Here is a 24144-nt window from a genome sequence, read left to right as displayed (position 1 = left end):
TATACAAGAGAATATATGTTTATTTGCACTTTACAAATGGGGAAACCGAGGCACAGAGTGGTTACATAAATATATATCTAAGGTAATGGGGCTGGGATTTGAACTAGGGGCAGGATTTGAACAGATTTGAACAGTGATAGTTCGGGTCCAGAGGTGGACGCTTAGCTGCTGAATCATATTTCACACTTGCCAGCAGTGGCAACCAGCTTGCTGTTTCCCATTTCCTATAACAGCTTTTCAAATTTGCTCATAGAAGCAGAAAGAATCTGGTTACTTAAGTACACCTATTCACATTGGGCATTGGGGTGTTTTAATGATTCCATTTAGCTTCATGGGAGACAACACCTGAATTGCAGACTGGCCTTGCTAATTATCATGAAGACCAGTTGCCTGCACTTTGTTCGCTAATCATTGTTCAGTACAGTTTATTATAAGATAAGCAAAACTATGTGCTTGATGTTGCCAAGAAATAGAAGGTGAAAGTAATTCTGACATTAAGATTTGAAAGAAGACTCATTCACTCCAGTTTGATAGTTATAACTTACTGTATAGTTTATTATATGCTGATAAAAATGAACAGTGACACCAGTGTTCACTGTAGCTGACTGTGAGGAATGAAACTGAGGTGGAAGGAAGATTTCTAATTTCTTGGTTATACGCTGGAATATCATTTGCAATTTTTATTCTAAGTATGTATTCTGGATTTCTGGATGAGCTATTTTAAAAAGTTTTTTTTAACAGTGATTTAATTAACTATCCCAGCTTATGTGAAGGTTAGTAATTTTGTATTAATCATACACTGAAAAAACATGTACTGACTACTACTGTCTACGAGATGCCAGGTACTAGTACTGGAGATATATAGGAATTAGTAGTCTATCTAGTGGGTCAGACAGACATGAGTGAATAACTATGAAATGAGGTATGCACTCTGAAGTTGAAGGAACTTGGATTAGACCAGGGAATAGTGCCCCAATTCTCCTTTTAGCTATGTGCCTTTGTTTACTCACTCAGTCACGTCCGACTTTTTGTGACCCGATGGACTGTAGCCCATCAGGCTCCTCTGTCCATGAAATTTTCCAGGCAAGAATACTGGAGTGGATTGCCATTCCTACTCCAGGGGATCTTTGTGACCCAGGGATTGAATCTGCGTCTCTTGTGTCTTCTGCAGTGGCAGATGGAATCTTTACCACTGAGCCACCTGGGAAGCCCCTATTAGCTACAGTAATCTACAGATTACTAAATCATAGGTAGCTCTACATGACTTCCAAGTGGGGGTGGGCTGGGAAGTGCAAGGAAATGAGACATTTCTGAGTGACTTAGGATTCTACAGTCCTCTTATTTTATGAGTATTACTGGAAGCATGCCCAGTGCATGGAAGATATGGAGCTGATTCTGCATGTAAACATGACTTGCAAGACATCGTTTTTTTCCCTAAACTTGGTTTCTCATACTAAAGTGGTTGGGGAATTCCCTGGTGCTCCAGTGGTTAGAACTCCACACTTTCACTGTACTGGACCTGGGTTCAATCCCTGGTCAGGGAACTAAGATCCTGCAAGCCACAGGATATGGTCGAAAAAAGAAAAAAAAGGGGGGTTGGCAGTTGCCAGAGAACGAAATTGCAAGATTGGTATTTGAGTGCTTTTCTCTGTTCCATTTATGAAATGTATCCCTAAAGTTCAGTCACTGTCTTCCTATTTTGCAAGAGGCAGAGTGAGTAGGGGAGCTGGTTTGAAAATTCTCCAAGCCAGGCTTCAGCAATACGTGAACCGCGAACTTTCAGATGTTCAAGCTAGTTTTAGAAAAGGCAAAGGAACCAGAGATCAAATTGCCAACATCTGATGGATCATCAAAAAAGCAAGAGAGTTCCAGAAAAACATCTATTTCGGCTTTATTGACTATGCCAAAGCCTTTGACTGTGTGGATCACAATAAACTGTGGACAATTCTGAAAGAGTATAAGCATACCAGACCACCTGACGTGCCTCTTGAGAAACCTGTATGCAGGTCAGGAAGCAAAAGTTAGAACTGGATATGGAACAACAGACTGGTTCCAAATAGGAAAAGGAGTACGTCAAGGCTGTATATTGTCACCCTGCTTATTTAACTTATATGCAGAGTACATCATGAGAAACGCTGGGCTTGAGGAAGCACAAGCTGGAATCAAGATTTCCGGGAGAAATATAAATAACCTCAGATATGCAAAAGACACCACCCTTATGGCAGAAAGTGAAGAAGAACTAAAGAGCCTCTTGATGAAAGTGAAAGAGGAAAGTGAAAAAGTTGGCTTAAAGCTCAACATTCAGAAAACTAAGAGCATGGCATCTGGTCCCATCACTTCATGGCAAATAGATGGGGAAACAGTGGAAACAGTGTCAGACTTTATTTTTTTGGGCTCCAAAATCACTGCAGATGGTGACTGCAGCCATGAAATTAAAAGACGCTTACTCCTCGGAAGGAAACTTATGACCAACCTAGATAGCATGTTGAAAAGCAGAGACATTACTTTGCCAACAAAGGTCCATCTAGCCAAGGCTATGGTTTTTCCAGTGGTCATGTATGGATGTGAGAGTTGGACTGTGAAAAAAGCTGAGTGCTGAATAATTGATGCTTTTGAACTATGGTGTTGGAGAAGACTCTTGAGAGTCCCTTGGACTGCAAGGAGATCCAACCAGTCCATGCTAAAGGAGACCAGTCCTGGGTGTTCATTGGAAGGACTGATGTTGAAGCTGAAACTCCAATACTTTGGCCACCTGATGTGAAGAGCTGACTCATTGGAAAAGACCCTGATGCTGGGAAAGATTGAGGGCAGGAGGAGAAGGGGACGACAGAGGATGAGATGGTTGGATGGCGTCATCAACTCGATGGACGTGGGTTTGGGTGGACTCTGGGAGTTGGTGATGGACAGGGAGGCCTGGTGTGTTGTGGTTCATGGGGTCTCAAAAAGTCGGACACAACTGAGCAACTGAACTGAACTGAACTATTGTCTACTTTCTAGAGTCTCTTGAAATAGAAATGCCAAGTGGCCCACTAGCGACCAGGGTAGGAAGAACTCTCTCTACGTCCAGGGCAGTCACAGGGCCTTTGTCATATGAAGGAAAATACACTCATCATCATGAATGCTTGTTGTCTTTAGAGTCAGAAAAAGAATGGCCAATGGGACCTTTTCTTCCTGCTTTAGTTTAAATGAAAAGTTGTTTTTATTAACAGATTGTAAAACGTGGCACAAGTGGTAAATAATCCACCTGCCAACACAGGAGATGCAAGAGATGCTTTAATCCCTGACTTGGAAAGACCCCCCTGGAGAAGGAAATGGCAACCCACTCCAGTATTCTTACTTGGAAAATTCCATGGACAGAGGAGCCTGGTGATCTACAGTCCATGGGGTTGCAAAGATACACAACTGAGCACACATGCATGCACACACGCACGCACACACAGTTGTAAAAAGATAAGTATTTTTTAGGACAATTAGCACCATATGGTGCGCCTGTACCAAGCATGTCTTCTTTAATCCTGTGCTCCTGCCTGTTGATAATGTGAATGATTGCTTCTGCTTCCCCTGCTCCAGTACATTCATTGTAGTTTAATCCTTCCTGGAACACTGTTGTCCTTTAATACCTTCTTTATAATCATTCCTGATTTTGGAATTGTTCTGTAATTGGAAGTCAGCCTCATTGGGCAGGTGCATGTCTTAAGCTCTTCACAATGGCCTACCAGCTTAATTAAACTATAGAAACATGAGAACAATTAGGTGGGAGTATTTGCAAAATGAATGCATGTAAATAATCTGTATAGTTACAGAGACCTCACTCAGACCTAACTGCTTGGATGTGCTGATTTTATCAATGGAAAGAAAAATCAAGAAAAATTTCCATATTTCATGACTCCAATCTATTCTTAGCTGTGACCCTAAGGCTTCTGTGGTGTCAGAGAATTTGTTTGTAACCACAGCTTCTGGATTGGAGAGAGAAATGCCACTTCTGACCCCTTCTCTGTTTGCAAATCAGTGGAAAATAATAAGGAGAATAAGAAGCAGTAAATGTCCCTCTTTATTGAGATTAGGAAACATTCATATCTGGACTCACAATACTGTATTTGAAAAAGGACTTTCAGGTTAATGAAAACTGTATCAGTGTGAAGATAGACTCAGAAAGAAGGGTGGAGACTTCGCATTCCAGGCACAGATAAGACAGAATGCAAAATTCTTCATTTCACAGCCTTGGCTTGAAACAAGGTCAGGGTGCATAGACTGACAGCAACTTTCTATGCTGGGTGAGTGCAAAACAGCGCTGGGTGACCTTGGGCGACAGCCAAGGAAACACACAGGAAACACAAAGACACTCCATCTTTGCCATTTCAGAAGACTACGGGTGGGTGGAGGATATACTATGAGGAATAAATAGCTCTCTAGTATCTACATCTGCCAAAGAAGAGTGAAGTCATCACTGTCTACCAAAACCTTCGACTGAATAGCTTTACTGGGAAAAGGGAAACTTCCACCTAGCCCAGCACCACTCACAAAGTTCACACAGTATTGATAAGATTTCTGGAGGCAGCAAGCCTCAAGTGCTCACCAGGTCATTTGCCTGATCCTTACCCCCTTACTATCTATTCTCATCACATGACTTAGAAATAATATCTTCCTCCCTCAGTACTAGCCCATTAACAATAATTTCCGAGTGTGGTACTGGAAAGAGACTGGAGTGAATAGGATGGAGAGAAAGGGGTACTTTTTGCCACTTTTGCCACTTTTTATTAAAAATGAATATTAATTTTTGAATTTGAAAAGGGGGAGACTTTAACTCTCAGGAATAAAACAGAGTAGAGAAATGCAAAGAGTTAAAAAGAGAAAAAAGAGTGAGAGAGAAAAATAATAGTCATAGTAAACAGAGGAGAACCAACATATGAATAACTGGCATCTCTTACATACTGTGCCATAGGCTTTTATGAAGGCTGACACCAGAACATATAGAACAGAGGGAAAGGACATGCAAATACCATTTATGTTCCCACTTCATCACCACTACACATACACACACAACACATACAAATCAACTATTTACACATGGATTTAAAAAATTACTCTTGTGTCTGGACAAAAATGAAAACACAAATAAATTACTTAAGGTATTCCAAAACCTTTCTCACATTCTTTCTTTTGGGTGAAGCCCATTTAATCCAGTCATTAGTATTTGTGTTTCCTCATATAATGTGGTCTTTATGCCATTAAGATCATTGGTGATGAACATTTCACTAAAAAGCATCTTTGCATTGTCTCCAACATGTCACTTTGGGACACCAAAATAAGTAATTCTCAGTAGTGGGGAGGAGAAGAAAGGGGAGGAAGAAGATGCTATAGACCTGAAGCATTCACTCCTGGTTTTCTTCTTTAAAGTTGAAACTCCATGACAGAAGTATTGATCTGTGGAAATAGCTTGTTTCTCCCCACTCTCCTCAAAGCAGAAAATTCAGCACCTGTACTTAAGAGTTCTGTTGGAGGAGTGGCTGGACTCAAAGTACGTTAGGAATCCAACTGCAGTTCAGTGTTGGTGTATTCAACAAGTTGCAGCAGTTCTTCAAAGAATATAGGCTATGGTTTCCGGTTGGGATGACCTCACCAGGACCCTTGACAACAGCGCTGGAGCAAAGGAGAATAAAACAGTTAGTTGAGACTTCAAAGACAGAAATAGAAGATGAACAGAAGATGACACATGAGACATAGCACAGGGTAGGAAGCCTATTTCTTCCCTCACATTCCAGTTAGTGTTAGTGTTCATCACTCAGTGGTGTCTGACTCTGTAATCCTAAGGACTGTAGCCCACCAGGCTCCTCTGTCTATGCAGTTCTGCAGGCATGAATACTGGAGTGAATTGCGATACCCTTTTCCAGGAAATCTTTCCAACCCAGGGATTGAACCTGGGTCTGCCACATTGCAGGCAGATTCTTTACCATCTGAGCTACCAGGGAAGCCTAACATTCTGGTTAGGGTGGGTTAAGGATAAAGTAGTTTTGGCTCTTAAACCCTGTTTGGCCTGAAAGACTCCCCTTATTTCCTCCAGAGTAAACAAATAAAAGATAGAGTCAATCTTTATAAAACACTTGCACATGGGGCTTCCCTGGTGGCTCAGTGGAAAGGAATCCTCCCGCCAATGCAGGAGACATAGGTTTGATCCCTGGGCTCGGAGAATCCTACGTGCTGCAGACCAGCTAACCCCATACACCACAGCTACTGAATCTGAGCTCTAGAGCCTGGGAGCCTCAACTACTGAAGCCCACGTGCCCTAGAGTTGATGCTCTGCAAGAAGAGAGGCCACTGAAATGAGAAGCCCATGCACTGCAACCGGAGAGTCACCCCTGCTCACTGCAACTAGAGAAAGACCCATGCCACAGCCAAAGTCCAGCACAGCCAAAAATAAATAAATAAAATTATATTTTAAAAAACCCCCAAAACTTGCACCTTAAGAAGGGCAGATGGAGTGGTGATACTGATTTTGAAGATAGAAACTGTACAAGATTGGAGGGCTGGCATGAGTCACTGATGGCCCCTCATCCACAGAGGCTCATCACCAGCATGCTGTCAGGGTAGTCTGCATTGCTCGATACTTTTGAAAGGGAGGCAGTACCTAGTAACTAGTACTAGGGTCTTAGATAAGGGTCTGGGTAGAAAGACTCAAATTTTCTTGGCTCCTTCTATCTTACTCTTGCTTGCACTCATTTTGCTTCAGTAAGTGACATAGTTTCTCCAAGCCCTAATTTTATCTAATGCTTAAAAAAGCAATAGTGCCCAACTTATACAGTGGTTGCAAGGTTTAACTGAGCTAATTCATACAGTGCCTAATACACAGCTGGGGGCATATTAAAATGTTTGAGCAGCATTGGTTAGTGTTATGGTTTCTAGTCTTAGTTGAGAAAAGTCAAGATGGAGGTGTTTTGGGATCCCCTGGTGGTCCAGTGGTTTAGAATCCACCTACCAATGTAAGGGACATGGGTTCGGTCCCTAGTCCAGGAAGATTCCACATGCTGTGGAGCAACTAAGCCTGTGTGCCACAACCACTGAGCCTGCACTCTAGAATCTAGTGTGCCTCGACTACAGAAGCCTAGGTACCTAAAACCTATGATCCACAGTGAGAAGTCACTGCAGTGAGGAGCCCATGCACCACAATGCCACAACAAAGAGTAGCCCCTGCTGGCTGCACCTGGAGAAAGCCCACACTCAGCAACAAAGAACCAGTATAGTCATAAATAAATAAAAAGATGAAAGGTGGTTAGAACTGCCACGCAGGGTTATGAAGAGTTATGAAGTTATAATAAGTGGACGGTATTTTTATTATTAATGATGACTATAAAGAAGTTATCATCAAAAGTACAATACCTGCTCAGTAGACCCTGGCAACAAGATACGACGTTGGTTGTATTTCTGACTAAGCCGGAGTTGAAGGCATTCTCCAAAATGTGGTGGCAGTTGATGTCTACAGGAGTGTTGGTAAGCATGCCTAGAAGTGGAACAGAGTGCCATTTATTTAATTAATGATGTCACCGAACTCTTCTTCTATTCTTGACTTCTCCACCATGCTCCACACTTTTCACATCACAGTATGCTTAAGAGCAGCTCTGCCTCTCAGCTCTCTACAGCAACATATGGTGTGTATGTAAGTGGTGGGCACTGTCCCCCCAATGTTGCCATCCTGTGAGTGCAGGGAGACAGGACACAAACAACACAATATAATACCTGCGATGCAGGCTGTCAGGAAGCAGGCGATGGTCCCCGCAATCAGAGCTCTCATTGCTCCTGCGGTGATGTCACGCTTTCTTGAAGGAGCCATGGAAGCTGGGGAACGTGAAAGAAAGTATGAAAGGTTAATGTTGAGGATATTGATTTAAATTCCAAATTCTTTGCCTCTGAGAGTTCTAGGGCTGGAGTCTCAGGTCAGCTGACTTTTCTTTTCCTTTTGTAAACTGAGTGGGAAAATTCAAGATTCAAGAACTAAGTGATGAGCTCCACACCCAGAGAAGTTTCTCTGGCGTAGGAGACCTCACAGTGTGTTAAGGGCATGGCAAGGTAAATGGGTTGCAAGGAGGGATCCCAAATATCTGCAACTCATCTCTCACCATCCCCTTCTTTGCCTATGGTGGCACAGAATTAATTAATCACAGCATTTTCCCATTGAACTTCCACTGGCCCTCAGAATCCTTCTCCAGGTGGTCATTAAAAATCTACTGGAATTGGCATGCAAAGTGAAATGTATTTGTCATCTTTGAGTGGGGTAATAATATCTGTACAAGGAGCACAAGCTGGAATCAAGATTGCCGGGAGAAATATCAATAACCTCAGATATGCAGATGACACCACCCTTATGGCAGAAAGTGAAGAGGAACTCAAAAGCCTCTTGATGAAAGTGAAAGTGGAGAGTGAAAAAGTTGGCTTAAAGCTCAACATTCAGAAAACGAAAATCATGGCATCCAGTCCCATCACTTCATGGCAAATAGATGGGGAAACAGTGGAAACCGTGTCAGACTTTATTTTTCTGGGCTCCAAAATCACTGCAGATGGTGACTGCAGCCATTGAAATTAAAAGACGCTTACTCCTTGGAAGAAAAGTTATGACCAACCTAGATAGCATGTTGAAAAGCAGAGACATTACTTTGCCAACAAAGGTCCATCTAGTCAACGCCATGGTTTTTCCAGTGGTCATGTATGGATGTGAGAGTTGGACTGTGAAGAAAGCTGAGCACCAAAGAATTGATGCTTTTGAACTGTGGTGTTGGAGAAGAGTCCCTTGGACTACAAGGAGATCCAACCAGTCCATTCTGAAGGAGATCAGCCCTGGGATTTCTTTGGAAGGAATGATGCTAAAGCTGAAACTCCAGTACTTTGGCTACCTCATGCGAAGAGTTGACTCATTGGAAAAGACTCTGATGCTGGGAGGGATTGGGGGCAGGAGCAGAAGGGGACGACAGAGGATGAGATGGCTGAATGGTATCACTGACTTGATGGACGTGAGTCTCAGTGAACTCCGAGAGTTGGTGATGGACAGGGAGGCCTGGCGTGCTGCGATTCATAGGGTTGCAAAGAGTCGGACACGACTGAGGGACTGAACTCACTCCTGATGTTAGCCAGGACACACATAGGAAAAGTACATTGCAGAGCAGGGGCAAAAATAGGCCCCAAAGAATTAACTGCTGTTGCAGTGTCTCTTTTTCTAACACAAATAATGTTACAGAGCAACACGGAGATCAGAAGCACGTTTACACTGTATCTGTTGGTGAAGAATATTCTTTTCACTTACTGAGTCCGCCGATCACTATTCCCAGGGAACCAAAATTGGCAAAGCCACAGAGAGCATAAGTGGAGATTGCCTCAGAACGCATCTGGAAATAAGCATAAACACACAGATGTATACATGATGTGACCTAGTTTAGTAAATCTGATATCCTAACTGGGCTTCCAATTCTGACTATGAAATCACTATTGACAGGTAAATGTACAGTGTATGGTGTCAAACACCTGTTGTTTTTTCCATCTCCCCCTGAATTTTGAGGAAGGAAAAGGGGCTGTGTGGGTTCAGAGACTTCATGAAGTTCTTAGATTGGTAGTCTTGGCCTCTACAAATGCTATTTTCTGCTCAATGATAACTTTTATATTGTGTCAGGCAAAGTATTAGCTGCTGATGATACAAAATTGGTTCTAGAAAATACTCACATTACATTTATTTGACAGAGGACTTATTCAGAATGTATAAAGAAATGCTATAACTCATTAAGAAGACAAGCACCCAATAAAAAACAGATAAAAAGATTTCATGAAAGATATGCAAGTGGCCACAATAAGCACAGAAGAAGATGTTTGACATCAATTGTCACCAGGAAAATGAAAATTAAATGAAAACAATAAACTATCACTATGCATCCATTAAAACGGCAAAAAAAGATGAACAACATGAAGTGTTGGCAAGGATGTGGAGCAATGGGAATTCTTATACACTGTTAGTGGGAATGTAAAGTGGCACAGCCTGTTCGTAAAATATGAACATACCTAGCAGGTTTTTTTGTAATTGAATTAACATAAGAGCCTGTATGAGCACTAATACCACTCCTAGGAATGTTCCCAGGAGAAATAAAAGCATATGCCTATAAGGAGATTGTACATGAGTATTTAAAGCAGCTTTATTCATAATAGCCCCAAGCTGGAAACAACTCAAATGTCCTTCAATAGCCAGATGGATAAATAAAGTGTGGATATCCATAAAATAGGATACTACTCTACAATAGAAAGGAAAAAACGAACACATGCAACAATATGAATCCTGAATCCATTTATACGAAATTCTAGAACAAGCAAAAATGATTTATAGTGAGAGAAAGATCACTGGTTTCCTGGGACTGGGTTGGGGTGGGATGAGGTGTTGTTGACAACTGGCCAAGGGAAGTTTCCTAAGTGTGGTGGAAATGTTCATTATCTTGACTGTGGGCGTGGTTACAAAGGTGACAGGTTTATCAAAATATAGGCCTTTTTTAGTATGTAAATTATACTTCAGTGAAAAGGAATTATCTTAGCAAAAAGGAAGTTCACAGATAGCAGAGAGGTTCCTTTCCGCTATCTGTGTGTGCGCTTGCCTTTCTTTTTTCCTCAGCTCTGACCCGATTATAGGAATATTAGGTACTAGGAGAGTGAATAGTCTTTTTACAGGGAAAGATGAGAAGATGGCAGGTGGATTCTTGGAAGCATGAGCATGACCCTCCTCCTCTGTTCCAATGGATAAGACATGCTGCTCAGTCCAGATAATCTTCCTCAGATTGAGCAGCTGACTGTGGGAGGCTTGGAAGATGCAGTGGGCTCAGTTGTTCACCAGAGACACAGCCAAACTGGCAAAGGCGCCCACATGACCAAGGCAATAATTTTCTTTACCAAAATCCTGAAAAATCTATGATTTGTTTTGAAGAACAAACCAGGCTAACGCTCTATCAAAAGTAGCAGTGCCTTTTTTTTCCTCTTTTTTTTTTTTTTTTCACTAACTGAATTTTTAAAAGCTCATGTTCAAGGTTCAAGTGGTAATGGTAAGTTTTTTTGTTGATTATAAAGCTCCTCTTCTCTTTCACAATTTCTGAGAACTCCTTTGTTGATATTCTCCATCATCATGCAGACAGGAAAAAAAAAATATTTCAAGTATTTGGGCGGTCCACTGTTTGCGGAAAAGCTCATTCTTGTCCCCTGCTCAGTCTATTGCTTTTTCATTTAGTTCAATTGGCTTCAAAAATAGGCAAGCTTGTTAAGAGGCCATGGGGAAGGAGATGGCAAAAAGTGCTTAAGATTCCCTCCTCATTTCTGAGGATCTAGGGGAAGAAGGGACACAGATGTGGCCATGTAGGGTCTTATAATAAGAGGAAAAGGAGGCTGGGATGATTCCACTTAGCCTTTGCCCAAGAGTTATGTGATAGAAAGAGCTGCACTGTACTAGGAAATTAATAATAGTTCTTTCAGCTCTCCTTGTACTGGATCAAAGATGCCACAGGTACAAGGAAAGTCATTGCAGCATTACTTCTAATAGCTAAAAAACTGTAATAGTGCTCATCAACGAGGGACTGGTTGAAATAAGTTATGATGTGCTCATATTGTGTCACAGGCATCCAAGATACATTGCCAAGGGCAAAGAGCATTGCTAACAGCAGAGAGCATGATGCGAAATGTGGAGAGGAGCGGAATCGTAGAGAAATAGGGAGGATGACTTCCTTTCCCTGTACACCTCTTGTACCTTTTGAGTTCTGTACCATGGTACGTTTTATGTGTAAACAAACAAACATGGAAAGTATTATCTTTATTCTAAGAAAAAGAAGATGGTGAAAATGATGGAGTGATAAAGGGCTCATTCTGGGGGTAACGTGCTACATATGCATTCCTCTTTTTTTTTTTTTAAACTGAAGTATATTTGATTTACACTGTTTTGTTAGTTTCTTCTGCTCAGCAAAATGATTCAGATATATATATATATATATATATTTATTATATACAAATATGTATTCTTTTCCATTATGGTTTATTACAGGGTATAAATTTAGTTTGCTGGTCTATACAGTAGGACCTTATTGTTTATCTACTTTATGTATAGTAGTTTTAATCTGCCAGTACCAAACCTAATTTATCCCTTCTTTTCTCTTTCCCCTTTGGTAACTGTAAGTTTGTTTTTCATGTCTGTGACTCTGTGTCTGCTTCATAAATAATTTCATTTGTGTTATATTTTAGATTTCACTTAGATATAAGTGATATCATATGGTATTTGTCTTTCTCTTTCTGACTTACTTTACTTAGTATGATAATAGGTTTATCTACGTTGCTCTAAATGACATTATTTTATTATTTTTTATGGCTAAGTTGTATTCTATTGTGTATATGTACCGTATCTTCTTTATCCATTCATCCATTGATGGACATTTAGATTGCTTCCATGTCTTGGCTATTGTAAATAGTGTTGCTATGAACACTGGGGTTACACTTTTCTCTGAGTATATTCCCAGGAATGGGATTGTTGGATCATATGGTCACTCTAGTTTTAGTTTTTTGAGGAAAAGTGAAAGTGAAAGTCTCTCAGTCATGTCTGACTTTTTGCGACCCCATGGACTATACAGTCCATGGAATTCTCCAGGCCAGAATACTGGAGTGGGTAGCCTCTCCCTTCTCCAGGGATCTTCCCAACCTAGGGATCGAACCCAGGTCTCCTGCATTGCAGGCAGATTGTTTACCAGCTGAGCCACAAGGGAAGCCCAAGAATACTGGAGTGGGTAACCTATCCCTTCTCCAGCAGATCTTCCTGACCAGGAATCAAACTGGGGTCTCCTGCATTGTGGGTGGATTCTTTACCAACTGAGCTCTCAAGGAACCTCCATACTATTTTCCATAGTGGCTGTACCAATTTACATTCCAACCGACGGTGTAGGAGGGCTCCCTTTTCTCCATTCCCTCTCTAGCATTTGTTATTTGTAGACTTTAATGATGGTCCTTCTGACTGATGTGCGATTGTGCTCATTGCAGTTTGATTTTCATTTCTCTAATAATTAGTGATGGGCATCTTTCCATGTGTCAGTTGGCCATCTGTACATATGCATTCTGAACACTTAGATGAAGGTCATCAGTGTGCATACTTCAATGGATAACACTGTGTTTTTGCCTTACGGACCCAGGTTGTATGCTTTAGTCACATTGTACCTTTTCCAAGAGATGGTGGGATGCTCCCACCACTTGTTGGTTGGTAAACAGAAATTGTAAGAACTCGTCCCCATTTGGTTGACTGGAAATAAGACATTTGGAAAAACAAAATGCTTTCCCCTTTGTGACTCAACAATAGCAAAAGCCATTGAGTTCCTATCTCCAAATATCCTCCTGTGAGTCTGCCCCTGGTTGGGCTCACTCCCAACCCACATCAGCTTTACTGTTCTATTTCTATCCTCTTAATAACCTGTTCACAAACCTGCTTAGTACAGCCAGAACTGAGAGCTCACTTTGCTTAATAACAAAACTACTTTTTCCAGGCAACCGGCAGTAGGGGATGGAAAACATTTCACTTAATGTAGCCTATTCTTTACTTTTGGCAGGGAAGCCAGCTAGTTTGTGGTGGCATCCAAATGATGAGGATGTTTGGCCAAGCTCCATTGTGTGGTCAGTTGAAGAATGAACACTGAGAAACAGGAGACCTGCAGAGTTATTGTTCATCTCAGATGTGTGGGTCAAAATGCCCCTGACCATAAATACAAATCAATACTTCCCTGGAGTATGCTGTTATATTTGTGTAACACGTGGGAGTAATCTGCGTGTTTGGTGTTTGGGAGGCTGGGAGAGATGGTCAGAGGTGGGCAGTCTCAGAACCTTGAACAGCATGCTTTTCCTTCCCTTTCCCTTTAAAGCCAAATATGTGCCTAGGACGTTAATTCCAAGCAGATTGTTTTGATGAGTAATGGTGGTAGGAAATGTTCGCCATTTCCCTTAGAGTTTCCATGTGTGACAATTCTGTTCTTCAGAAAAGTAGAAGCTGGAGACTCAGCTGCAAATATGGCTGAGATAACAGCCTCACCTGGATTCCCTCATCCCATTCAAGGCCAAGTAGACATGAGCATCTCCTTGCAGGCTATGGACCTGAAATCGTGCCATAATTATAGGGCCTGAGCTTTTTGTCTTCCCTCATTCACTTGGAGGATAGTTGTTGTGTCTCACTGCCTCTTTAATATAGGCACTAGGCGGCACTTGGGCAGTTTCTCAGAGATCAAACAGTTTCTTAAACAGGAAGAAAGAGAACTTCATGATCATTAGATGACGAGTCCCATGAGAACAGAGGCTTTATCACTCATTTAACACTGTGGCAGCCATCCACAGCACAGTGCTCAAAGAAGACATTCCATAAATATCTGATGTGAAAGTGAAGTGAAAGTGAAAGTCACGTAGTTGTGTCTGACTCTTTGCAACCCCATGGACTATATAGTCCACAGAATTCTCCAGGCCAGAATACTGGAGTGGGTAGCCATTCCCTTTTCCCAGGGGATCTTCCCAACCCAGGGATCAAACCCAGATCTCCTGCATTGCAGGCAGATTCTTTGCCAGCTGAGCCACCAGGGAAGTCCAAGAATACTGGAGTCGGTAGCCTATCCCTTCTTCAGCAGATCCTCCCAACCCAGGAATTGAACCGGGGTCTTCTGCATTGCAGATGGATTCTTTATCAGTTGAGCTATTGGCTATAATCCCAGCTCATGGACTTGCACTGATAGTGGCTCAAAAGTAAATGATCATAGTGGTAAAGATTAGCCGTGTTTCTTTCTACACACAATCACATACACACATGTGCACATGCATGCCCTGTGATTAACTCAACGTAGCCCGATTGTGAAGTCAAAGATTTGGGGCCTGTTTTCTTCTCTGATGTACCCCAAATACCTGGCATGGTACCTGGCACACAGAGGCACCAGCAGCTATTTGATGAATGTATGTATGTGTTGAAGTATATCGGGAAGGAAATGTACTCACCGACATGTACTGCTGCACACCATCCACAAATTTGGGTCCACCCACTTGCCTTAAAGAGATCAACTTTGAGAGTTGCTGATAAGCCACAAATTCATTGAAGAATGTCTTATAACCTATGAGTTTGGCAACCATAAAGCTATCTTGCCAGTCTACTCCCATCATGAAGGCAAAGGGCATGAAGATGTAGGAGCATATTACCTAAAAAAAAAAAAAAAAAGAAGACCTCATTAGAGCAGTGATTTGCTTCCAGTTTTTGGGTCTCATGCCTATGACCAGATTGTTCCCATCCCCTCTGTGTCCTTAGGCAAAGAAATCCCTGTGCCTCCTCTAGCCTCTCTTTATTCTTTAGAAGTAAAGGTTGAAACTGGTCATTTGAAGTAAGGTAGGATTTGGGGGAAGGAGTCAGGAATGAATGTGTTGGGGGAAGGAGGAGAGAGGGGTGGGAAGTTGGGGGGTTCCTGGTAAGTCTGTACATGGTAGAAGAGTGCACTATAGCCAGTTAGAGTATATTATAGACAATTCATAAACCAGCTTTATTTTTAACAAAGATTGGCAGAAATGAAAAGGAGGAGGAATATGATAGAATTGTACCTCAAAACTCAGTTGTGGGTAGTCAAACATGTTTCCCAACCAGGACAGGGCTGAATTCATAAAAGACAGCAGAGCTAGGAAGGCAATCAAATTCACGGCAATGTTCGCCACCAGGGAAATGGATGAGGATGCTCCCTGTGTTGCAGCTTCTAGGAGATTCCTTGAATCACTTTATCAAAAAATAGCAATTCCAGAATTACTAAAGGATTGTCAGTGGATGGACATCATAGGTGTAGAAATGGCATAATCGGAGCTCATTTGAATGGAGAGACAAACTCATTTGAATGGAGAGACAAACCCATGTCCTGGCTGAAATACTCACCACGAAATCATGAAAGGATTTAGTTTTTGAGAGTAGGTGATGGGCATATGAGTGTCACTCTTTTAATTTGGGGAAATAATTTATAATAAAAATTTATAATAATTAATACAATTAATTAATATATATTGTATTATATTTATTAATATATTAATAATTAATATAATAAATAAATAGTTTATAACAAAAAAAGAATAAAATATTATAGGTTTAAACAATTATATTTGATGGCTTCCAGAGAATATTTATAAAATATTCACAGTATCAGTCAGTCAGTTCAGTCGCCCAGTCGTGTCTGACTCTTTGCAACCCCATGAATCACAGCATGCCAGGCCTCCCTGTCCATCACCAACTCCTGGAGTTCACCCGGGAGTTCACAGTATAAGAAGTAACAATTCAAGGAAGGTCTGTGTCGCATCCATCATCTCTTTTAAGAAATGGAATGTCACAACAGCTTTGAGCACTCCCTCGTTAATCACATCTTCTTCTCTCTAATCTCAGAGGTACTTGGCCCACTAGGATTTGCTTAAGATTCCCTTTTTAGAACTCTATTACACTGTTGGTGGGAATGCAAACTAGTATAGCCACTATGGAGAACAGTGTGGAGATTCCTTAAAAAACTGGAAATAGAACTGCCTTATGATCCAGCAATCCCACTGCCGGGCATACACACTGAGGAAACCAGAAGGGAAAGAGACACGTGCACCCCAATGTTCATCGCAGCACTGTTTGTAATAGCCAGGACATGGAAGCAACCTAGATGCCCATCAGCAGATGAATGGATAAGAAAGCTGTGGTACATATACACAATGGAGTATTACTCAGCCATTAAAAAGAATACATTTGAATCAGTTCTAATGAGATGGATGAAACTGGAACCTATTATACAGAGTGAAGTAAGCCAGAAAGAAAAACACCAATACAGTATACTAACGCATATATATGGAATTTAGAAAGATGGTAACAATAACCCTGTGTACGAGACAGCAAAAGAGACACTGATGTATAGATCCGTCTTATGGACTCTGTGGGAGAGGGAGAGGGTGGGGAGATTTGGGAGAATGGCATTGAAACACGTATAATATCATGTATGAAACGAGTCGCCAGTCCAGGTTCGATGCATGATACTGGATGCTTGGGGCTGGTGCACTGGGACGACCCAGAGGGAGGGTATGGGGAGGGAGGAGGAGGAGGGTTCAGGATGGGGAACACAGGTATACCTGTGGTGGATTCATTTCAATATTTGGCAAAACTAATACAATATTGTAAAGTTTAAAAATAAAATAAAATAAAAAAAAGATTCCCTTTTTAATTTTCTTTCCCCTGAATAATACATTGTGTTAGTTTACACATTTGCTAGCTATTTATAAGTGAAATCCACATATTCCATATAGATACTTTGGCAACTTGGTTTTCCACTCATGGTTATGATTCTCTACATACAAACAATGGATGAATCTCAGAAACATATTGGTTGATAAATTCCGTTATATAATGACATACTTTTGAACACCCTAAATTCCTTATTTTTTTTCCACCCCTTTCTCTTTCTTTCAAAAAGAGCAAAAAGTAAATGAACCTAAGAGGGGTTAGGAAAACTAATATCACATCTCATCATCCCTATTATATAAGAAACTTCTGGAAATGGTGATCCTATGATTTTCCAACAGTCTTAAATCATGGCCCAGTGAAGCCTATGTGTGGGTTCAGTTGGTCAGTTGCGTCTGACTCTTTGTGACCCTGTGGACTGCAGCCTGCCATGCTCCTCTGTCCTCTGGGATTTTCCTGGCAAGAATACTGGGGTGGGTTGCCATTTCCTTCTCCAGGGGATCTTCCTGACCCAGGGATCAAACCCATGTCTCCTGTGTCTCCTGAATTGTAGGTGGATCCTTAACCGCTGAGCTACCAGGGGAGCCACAATGAACTCTATATGATATTTAAAATTAATGATCTATTCACCTGAACCTAATATAATATCACAAACCAACTATCAGATCAGATCAGATCAGTCACTCAGTCGTGTCTGACTCTTTGTGACCCCATGAATCGCAGCACGCCAGGCCTCCCTGTCCATCACCAACTCCCGGAGTTCACCCAGACTCACGTCCATCGAGTCAGTGATGCCATCCAGCCATCTCATCCTCTCTTGTCCCCTTCTCCTCCTGCCCCCAATCCCTCCCAGCATCAGAGTCTTTTCCAATGAGTCAACTCTTCGCATGAGGTGGCCAAAGTACTGGAGTTTCAGCTTTAGCATCATTCCTTCCAAAGAAATCCCAGGGCTGATCTCCTTCAGAATGGACCGGTTGGATCTCCTTGCAGTCCAAGGGACTCCCAAGAGTCTTTTCCAACACCACAGTTCAAAAGCATCAATTCTTCAGTGCTCAGCCTTCTTCACAGTCCAACTCCCACATCCATACATGACCACAGGAGAAACCATAGCCTTAACTAGACGAACCTTTGTTGGCAAAGTAATGTCTCTGCTTTTCAATATGCTATCTAGGTTGGTCATAACTTTCCTTCCAAGGAGTAAGCATCTTTTAATTTCATGGCTGCAGTCACCATCTGTAGTAATTTTGGAGCCCAGAAAAATAAACCAACTATACTTCAATCTAAAAAAAAGTTAATTAAATGAAATGCCTACAATGAACAGTCAAGGAAATGCATTGACATTTAGGTACCGGTAGTTAGGAAAGACTTCCTTGAGTGTTGAAAGAAGATATTTTGGATAGAGTCTACATAGTTATGTGAAATTAAATTCACTTTAATTCACTGTGTTCTCTGATAATAAAATTTTTGCTGCACTTCGAATTTGCAGCAAAACTCCCCTCCCCCACCCCCAGCCTCCTACTTTTGTAGTAATTAACTATTAACTAGGTGAACTTGTTCCACTTACCCACTTTCCATTTTCATGGCATTCTTGAGGTTTATTTTAGGTGTTTCTGTCTCAGGCCAAAAAAGTTTAGAAATAGCCAATGCCGCAGGTGCAGACATAACTGAAGCAGTTAACAAGTGAGAGGATGAAACCTGTGATTTCAAGAGAAAGACCAGTTTAAGGTTTAGCTTTTCTGTTGTGTTTAGAATGAATGACCCAAATGCCTTACAAGGGAGGTGATGGGCAGGCATTGATTCTGTGCCAGAAATCAGTGTTTCTTTGGAGGCTTGGAAAAGCTCAATAGTCATATCCTGGGCATCAACTTGAGAGAAGGGAGATGGCATCAATTGACCAAATCTTTTGGAGAAGCACAAACCAAAATTTGACCATTTCAGAAGAGAATTAATCCTGTGTTTAGGAACTTTCTAAGACGATAACTCTACCTCTCTGTTGTTCTTTCAAATGTTCAAATAGCCCCTAAAGCTATTTCATTATGTCCTCAATTTAGTTGATGGGTATCTGGGGCGCAGGCATGCATACACCCTCTCCATTTTCCTTTTGCTTTCCTGATGTCCTTTGTGCCTCTACATAATATCCGTTTATTCAGAGTCCCTTTAATCTGTAAGTTGTTTTTGTTTTCCTCACTGCAGTTCTGCTTAAACTCTTTCCCTTTCCCTCCCACAACCTCTTCCTGTTTCTGGATTCTCTTCCCTGTGTTTCCAGAATTATAGAATCTGCTCCTCCCTCCCTACTCCCATTCCATCCAGCACAGTTTTGTAGGCAGAATTCATATAGCGATCCATCTGGGGCATGAGTCAAACTGCTGTTCCTGAGGTCTCTACCCTTTTTGTCTTTCTTCTTCCCACTGATTGGCTCTGTAAGATTTGGATGAAGTCCTGGATTGAAACTTGCCTATCTTATGTGAATTCCTCATCAGCTGGACCACGCAACTGCTATGTTATTCCATTTTTCCACTGGAGGCTGTAAGCTCTGTGCTCGAGGCATGTGCACCGGTTACCATAACATTCTTCAGCCCCATCCCATAGACCAACGGCTCTCAAACTGGGCTATACAATGAAATCTGAGGACTGAAAAATAATATTGATGCCTGGGTCTCATCCCAAGAGATTCTGGATGAATTACTCTGGGGTATGGACCTGGGCATTAGGGCTTTCAAAAGCTTTTTAAAAATCCCAGGTGATTCTAATGTGAAGTAGGTTTTGAGAATCTCTGCTGTAAGCCAGGAGTCAGAAAAAGCTTTTTGTAAAGGGTAAATAGTTTTGGCTTTTGGGGCCACAACTACTCAACTCTGTATCATAAAAGCTGCTTAGATAATGAACACGAATAGCTGGCTTCCAATTAAACTGTAGTTATTAAAAAAAAAAAAAAACCAAAGTGATCTAAATTTGCCCCTGGGCCAGAGTTTGCTAAGGCCTGACCTAGATGGCCTTTAACTAGTGTCTGTAATAGTTAAATTTTTTTTTTTACATATTTAAATTTTCACCCGAAGTAACCTCATAATATGAGGTTATGATTGAAATACCAGATTTCATTCTGGTATGGTTGGATATAGTTCATGTTTAGGTGCCTGGGATATGAACGTGAAACACCAAAGCTCCTTGGGGTCACTCTATTCAAATGCCAAAAGAACTGTGACCATCTATACAGAAAAAAGGGATACTCTTTTTGCCTCCTTATCTGGCAGCAGTAGTAAAGGAAAGAACCGAAATAACAATAGTAAAGAAAAAAAGAAGATTGAATTTTTCCATAAGTTAAGCCTGAAACATTCTTACCCCAAAAGAGATGTATGCACCTAAGACACTTCCAGCAATGGTAGAGAACCCAGCGGTCATGATCGCGTGGAGTTCAGACTTGGTGACATATGGTAAATACGGTCGGACCAGCAGAGGAGACTCGGTCTGGAAATACAAAGCGACCAGATTAAACGTTCCCTGAGGAGGAGAGGCTACTACTCAAAATTCCATTCTCTACAGCAGAATTTCTAAGAGTGGACTTCAGGCCAGTTCCATCAGCTTGACCCAGGAATTTGTTAGACCCATAAGTTCTCAGAATTACTTAATGGAAAACTCTAGGGCTGGGTCCAGCAGCAGTGTTTTAATGAACTTGCTGGTGGTTCTGATGAGTGTTCATGTTTATGAACCTATACCATCAATGTCTGGGTCTTTTGGACTCTAGGGCAGTGTATATACAGAGTCATGTGTGAAGTTCGTAAGGCCAGTTTATGTAAGGCTCCTGCCTACCCTAGGATTGGACTCTGATGACTTGGTACTCTTTTCTAAGGTTGGACAACCATGGGCCAAGTAACTCTATCCAGTGGCCTGGCCTTGGAAACTATGATTCCCAAACCTCTGTGACTTCCCATCTCCCAGCTTCATCTCAACATACCCTAACCTCTTTGCTGATACCATAGGGAAACAAAGACACAAGTATTAAAAAATACCAGCAATAACAAGGACCGGTGCCCATGGGCCTTTCCCTAACTGAAAATCAGAGAACTACCCCTACTTGCATGGAAAGGCATCAATTAGAATATAGTTGTAAAGGCTTGAGTTCCATTAAGGAGGGCAGGTGGCCTACAGTGTGGGACTCTCCATAAATAACAGCTGTACTTTTAGCATATTAAGTACATATTAAGTATCAAATTGAGCACCACAGGAGCATGTGTGCAATTTTACAATTTTCCCCTAATTATTTCTAATTGTTCTATAAGATTGAGTGTGTTGAGCTTCAATTTATGGACTAAATAGAAACTCAGTACATGAGCCCTCTTACCCTGCAGGTAGGAGTAATCAGCTCAAGATGGTGCCCTAATTAGTCCTGAGGGATTTTATGGCTATAATTATAATAATTTCAACTACTAGGGAAAGAGCTCTGCTCTAGGCTAGTAAGCTAGGCTTACCAATCAGAAGGCTCAGCCGCCTGGAGCAATTGTAAGCCTTTTAATTGGGGCCATGTGTTTTTCGGGGTGACTTGATTTTTGCTTCAAATTCAGTTTCCTTGCATAGCCATGCTAGCAAGTATTCATACCTGGTTTCCTTGGTGTGTGATTCCATTCTGCCTGCAGTTATGTATCCTAAGTGATGAGGATTTCTTACTTATATACCCCTTAGGAATGCTGCCATTTTGAGAGATGTCCCTTGGCAACATATTTCTCTGTTTAAATGGACTTCAGGCAAAAATGTATGTGATAGATAAGGAAGATGAAAATGCTTTTGCTCATCAGCATTTTTCTTTAGGCTCAGCAAAGAGACTGTTGGACGGTTCAGATAAATTGAGAATGAGCTTAAGTACTGATATGGCTGCATGGTTCTTGGGGGAAAGCCTTTCTTGGTCTCTTTCATTGCCACAAGCTTTATATTAGTACTAAAGAATGAGAGGCTGCCTGTTACATATTTGCAGCTTCAAGACGAATGGTGAACTCCACTTGAGTAGATGAGCTGCTAGCCTTTGATGGGTGGGTCAGAAACCTCAACAACTCAGTTAATTCAGAAAAGATTTGTTGAGAATCTATGCATGAGAAGCCCTATGCTTTGATAAAATTATTCAGTTTTTCTTCCTCTCCATAAATTTCCAAGAACCCAAATTCCACACTAGGCATGGACTCTCTTAGAAGAGCGCTCTCTCTCTGTCTCTCTCTCTCTCTCTACCCTTGGAGTCTACACATTATTAATATTGAGGGTTCCTTATCTTGATACCTTTCTCCTACAGTAAAGGAAATAACACTGTCATTAAAAAAATTTTTTTTTCTCTTTCTGGAAAGAGTATCCATTTTAGCAGATGTTTTCTTTTTTTGATTTTACAACTTACCTGTCCAATAAATATATTGCCAGAAGCTACTACAGATTCAACAGGAGATGTTCCCATAGTCACTAGCATTACCCATCCAACCTAAAAGGCAAACAAGGATAAAGTCAGTAAAGAACTGTTTGTACACACAGAACTTCAAAGTAGGGATAAAAATCCTTAAAATGGAGGAAAATGCTGAGGACTTCAACAATTGTACTAAACTTGAATATATATACCTTATTGATAGGGACAGAATAAAGGGACAAAGTAGGTGATTAAATAGCAAATCACACTGTTGCTGCTGCTGCTGCTAAGTTGCCTCAGTTGTGTCCGACTCTGTGTGATCCCAGAGATGGCAGCCCACCAGGCTCCCCCGTCCCTGGAATTCTCCAGGCAAGACCACTGGAGTGGGTTGCCATTTCCTTCTCCAATGCATGAAAGTGAAAAGTGAAAGTGAAGTCGCTCAGTCGTGTCTGACTCCTAGAGACCCCATGGACTGCAGCCTACTAGGCTCCTCCCTCCATGGAATTTGCCAGGCAAGAGTACTGGAGTGGGTTGCCATTGCCTTCACGCTAAGGGATTGCAAATAGGAAAAAAAAAAAAAGGGAGACTCCTGTAAGTTAATGATTACTCAGGAAAGCAGATTTGCTTAAGCATAAAACCAAGTGAGCTAGCTTAGCAACAAACCCTGCAACGGAAGTACAAGACATTCCCCAAAACAACAAAACAATGGTGGCATGAGACCCACATCCTGCTCAGCGAGTTCAGTAACATGCTCTCTGCACACATAAAAACAATAATTTATGAAAAGGTGACACTTCAAAGTGAAAGACCCTCATTGTACTGAGATCTGAAATAATTTTCCGTAGTGCCATGACAGTCTTGGCTTGACCTGGTGGGGACAAAATCTCCTCTGCCAAGCATGGAGGAGAAGCTGATGATGGAAGCATGGGGTCTACTTAAGAATGAGGAAGAACATGGTTTTTTCCCTCTCTGCACTTTTCCTTTGTTTATAAGACTGTAGCCCACTAGTTTCTCAGGGCGTGGCACCTTCTTGCCTGTCTGCTTGTAAAACTCATAAACATCCTATTCTAATAAATCATGCCTTTCATTGAATTCTTTCTGCACTGAGAAAGAAAAGACTGGAGCTCCTTGCTATGCTAAGTCACCTTAGTCGTGTCTGACTCTGTGTGACCCCATAGATGGCAGCCCACCAGGCTCCCCCGTCCCTGGGATTCTCCAGGCAAGAACACTGGAGTGGGCTGCCATTTCCTTCTCCAATGCATGAAAGTGAAAAGTGAAAGTGAAGTCGCTCAGTCGTGTCCGACTCTTATCGACCCCATGGATTGCAGCCTAACAGGCTCCTCCGTCCATGGGATTTTCCAGGCAAGAGTACTGGAGTGGGGTGCCATTGCCAGCTCCTTGATGTCCTTCAAGACGCCACCTAGCGTTTTCATTACATAGTGCATAAAGCAGGCTGATCAAATCTTACTTGAATGCTAAGTCTGAGTCAATATGCCAGCAAATTTGAAAACTCAGCAGTGGCCAC

General features: G+C 41.6%; 1 protein-coding gene across 3 annotated transcripts in view; it reads right to left on the bottom strand.

Annotated features, from left to right (window-relative positions):
- Positions 1-23: 23 nt before the first annotated feature.
- The window catches only part of SLC28A3 (solute carrier family 28 member 3), an 80759-nt gene continuing 56638 nt past the window's right edge, over positions 24-24144 (bottom strand). For all 3 annotated transcript variants that reach the window (XM_070375402.1, XM_070375401.1, XM_005896249.3), the window contains 9 exons: positions 22617-22697; positions 20582-20707; positions 18810-18940; positions 15598-15766; positions 15007-15204; positions 9290-9371; positions 7732-7830; positions 7375-7495; positions 24-5640 (listed from right to left, as the gene is read on the bottom strand). In XM_070375402.1, the coding sequence (XP_070231503.1) occupies positions 5514-5640; positions 7375-7495; positions 7732-7830; positions 9290-9371; positions 15007-15204; positions 15598-15766; positions 18810-18940; positions 20582-20707; positions 22617-22697 (1134 nt within the window). In that variant the 3' untranslated portion in view covers positions 24-5513. The remainder of the gene's footprint in view (positions 5641-7374; positions 7496-7731; positions 7831-9289; positions 9372-15006; positions 15205-15597; positions 15767-18809; positions 18941-20581; positions 20708-22616; positions 22698-24144) is intronic.

Source organism: Bos mutus, chromosome 8, assembly GCF_027580195.1.
Source record: "Bos mutus isolate GX-2022 chromosome 8, NWIPB_WYAK_1.1, whole genome shotgun sequence".
In the NCBI taxonomy this organism is placed as follows: domain Eukaryota; kingdom Metazoa; phylum Chordata; class Mammalia; order Artiodactyla; family Bovidae; genus Bos; species Bos mutus.
Note: the sequence above shows the minus strand (reverse complement) of the source record. Positions and strands in the feature narration are given on the sequence as shown.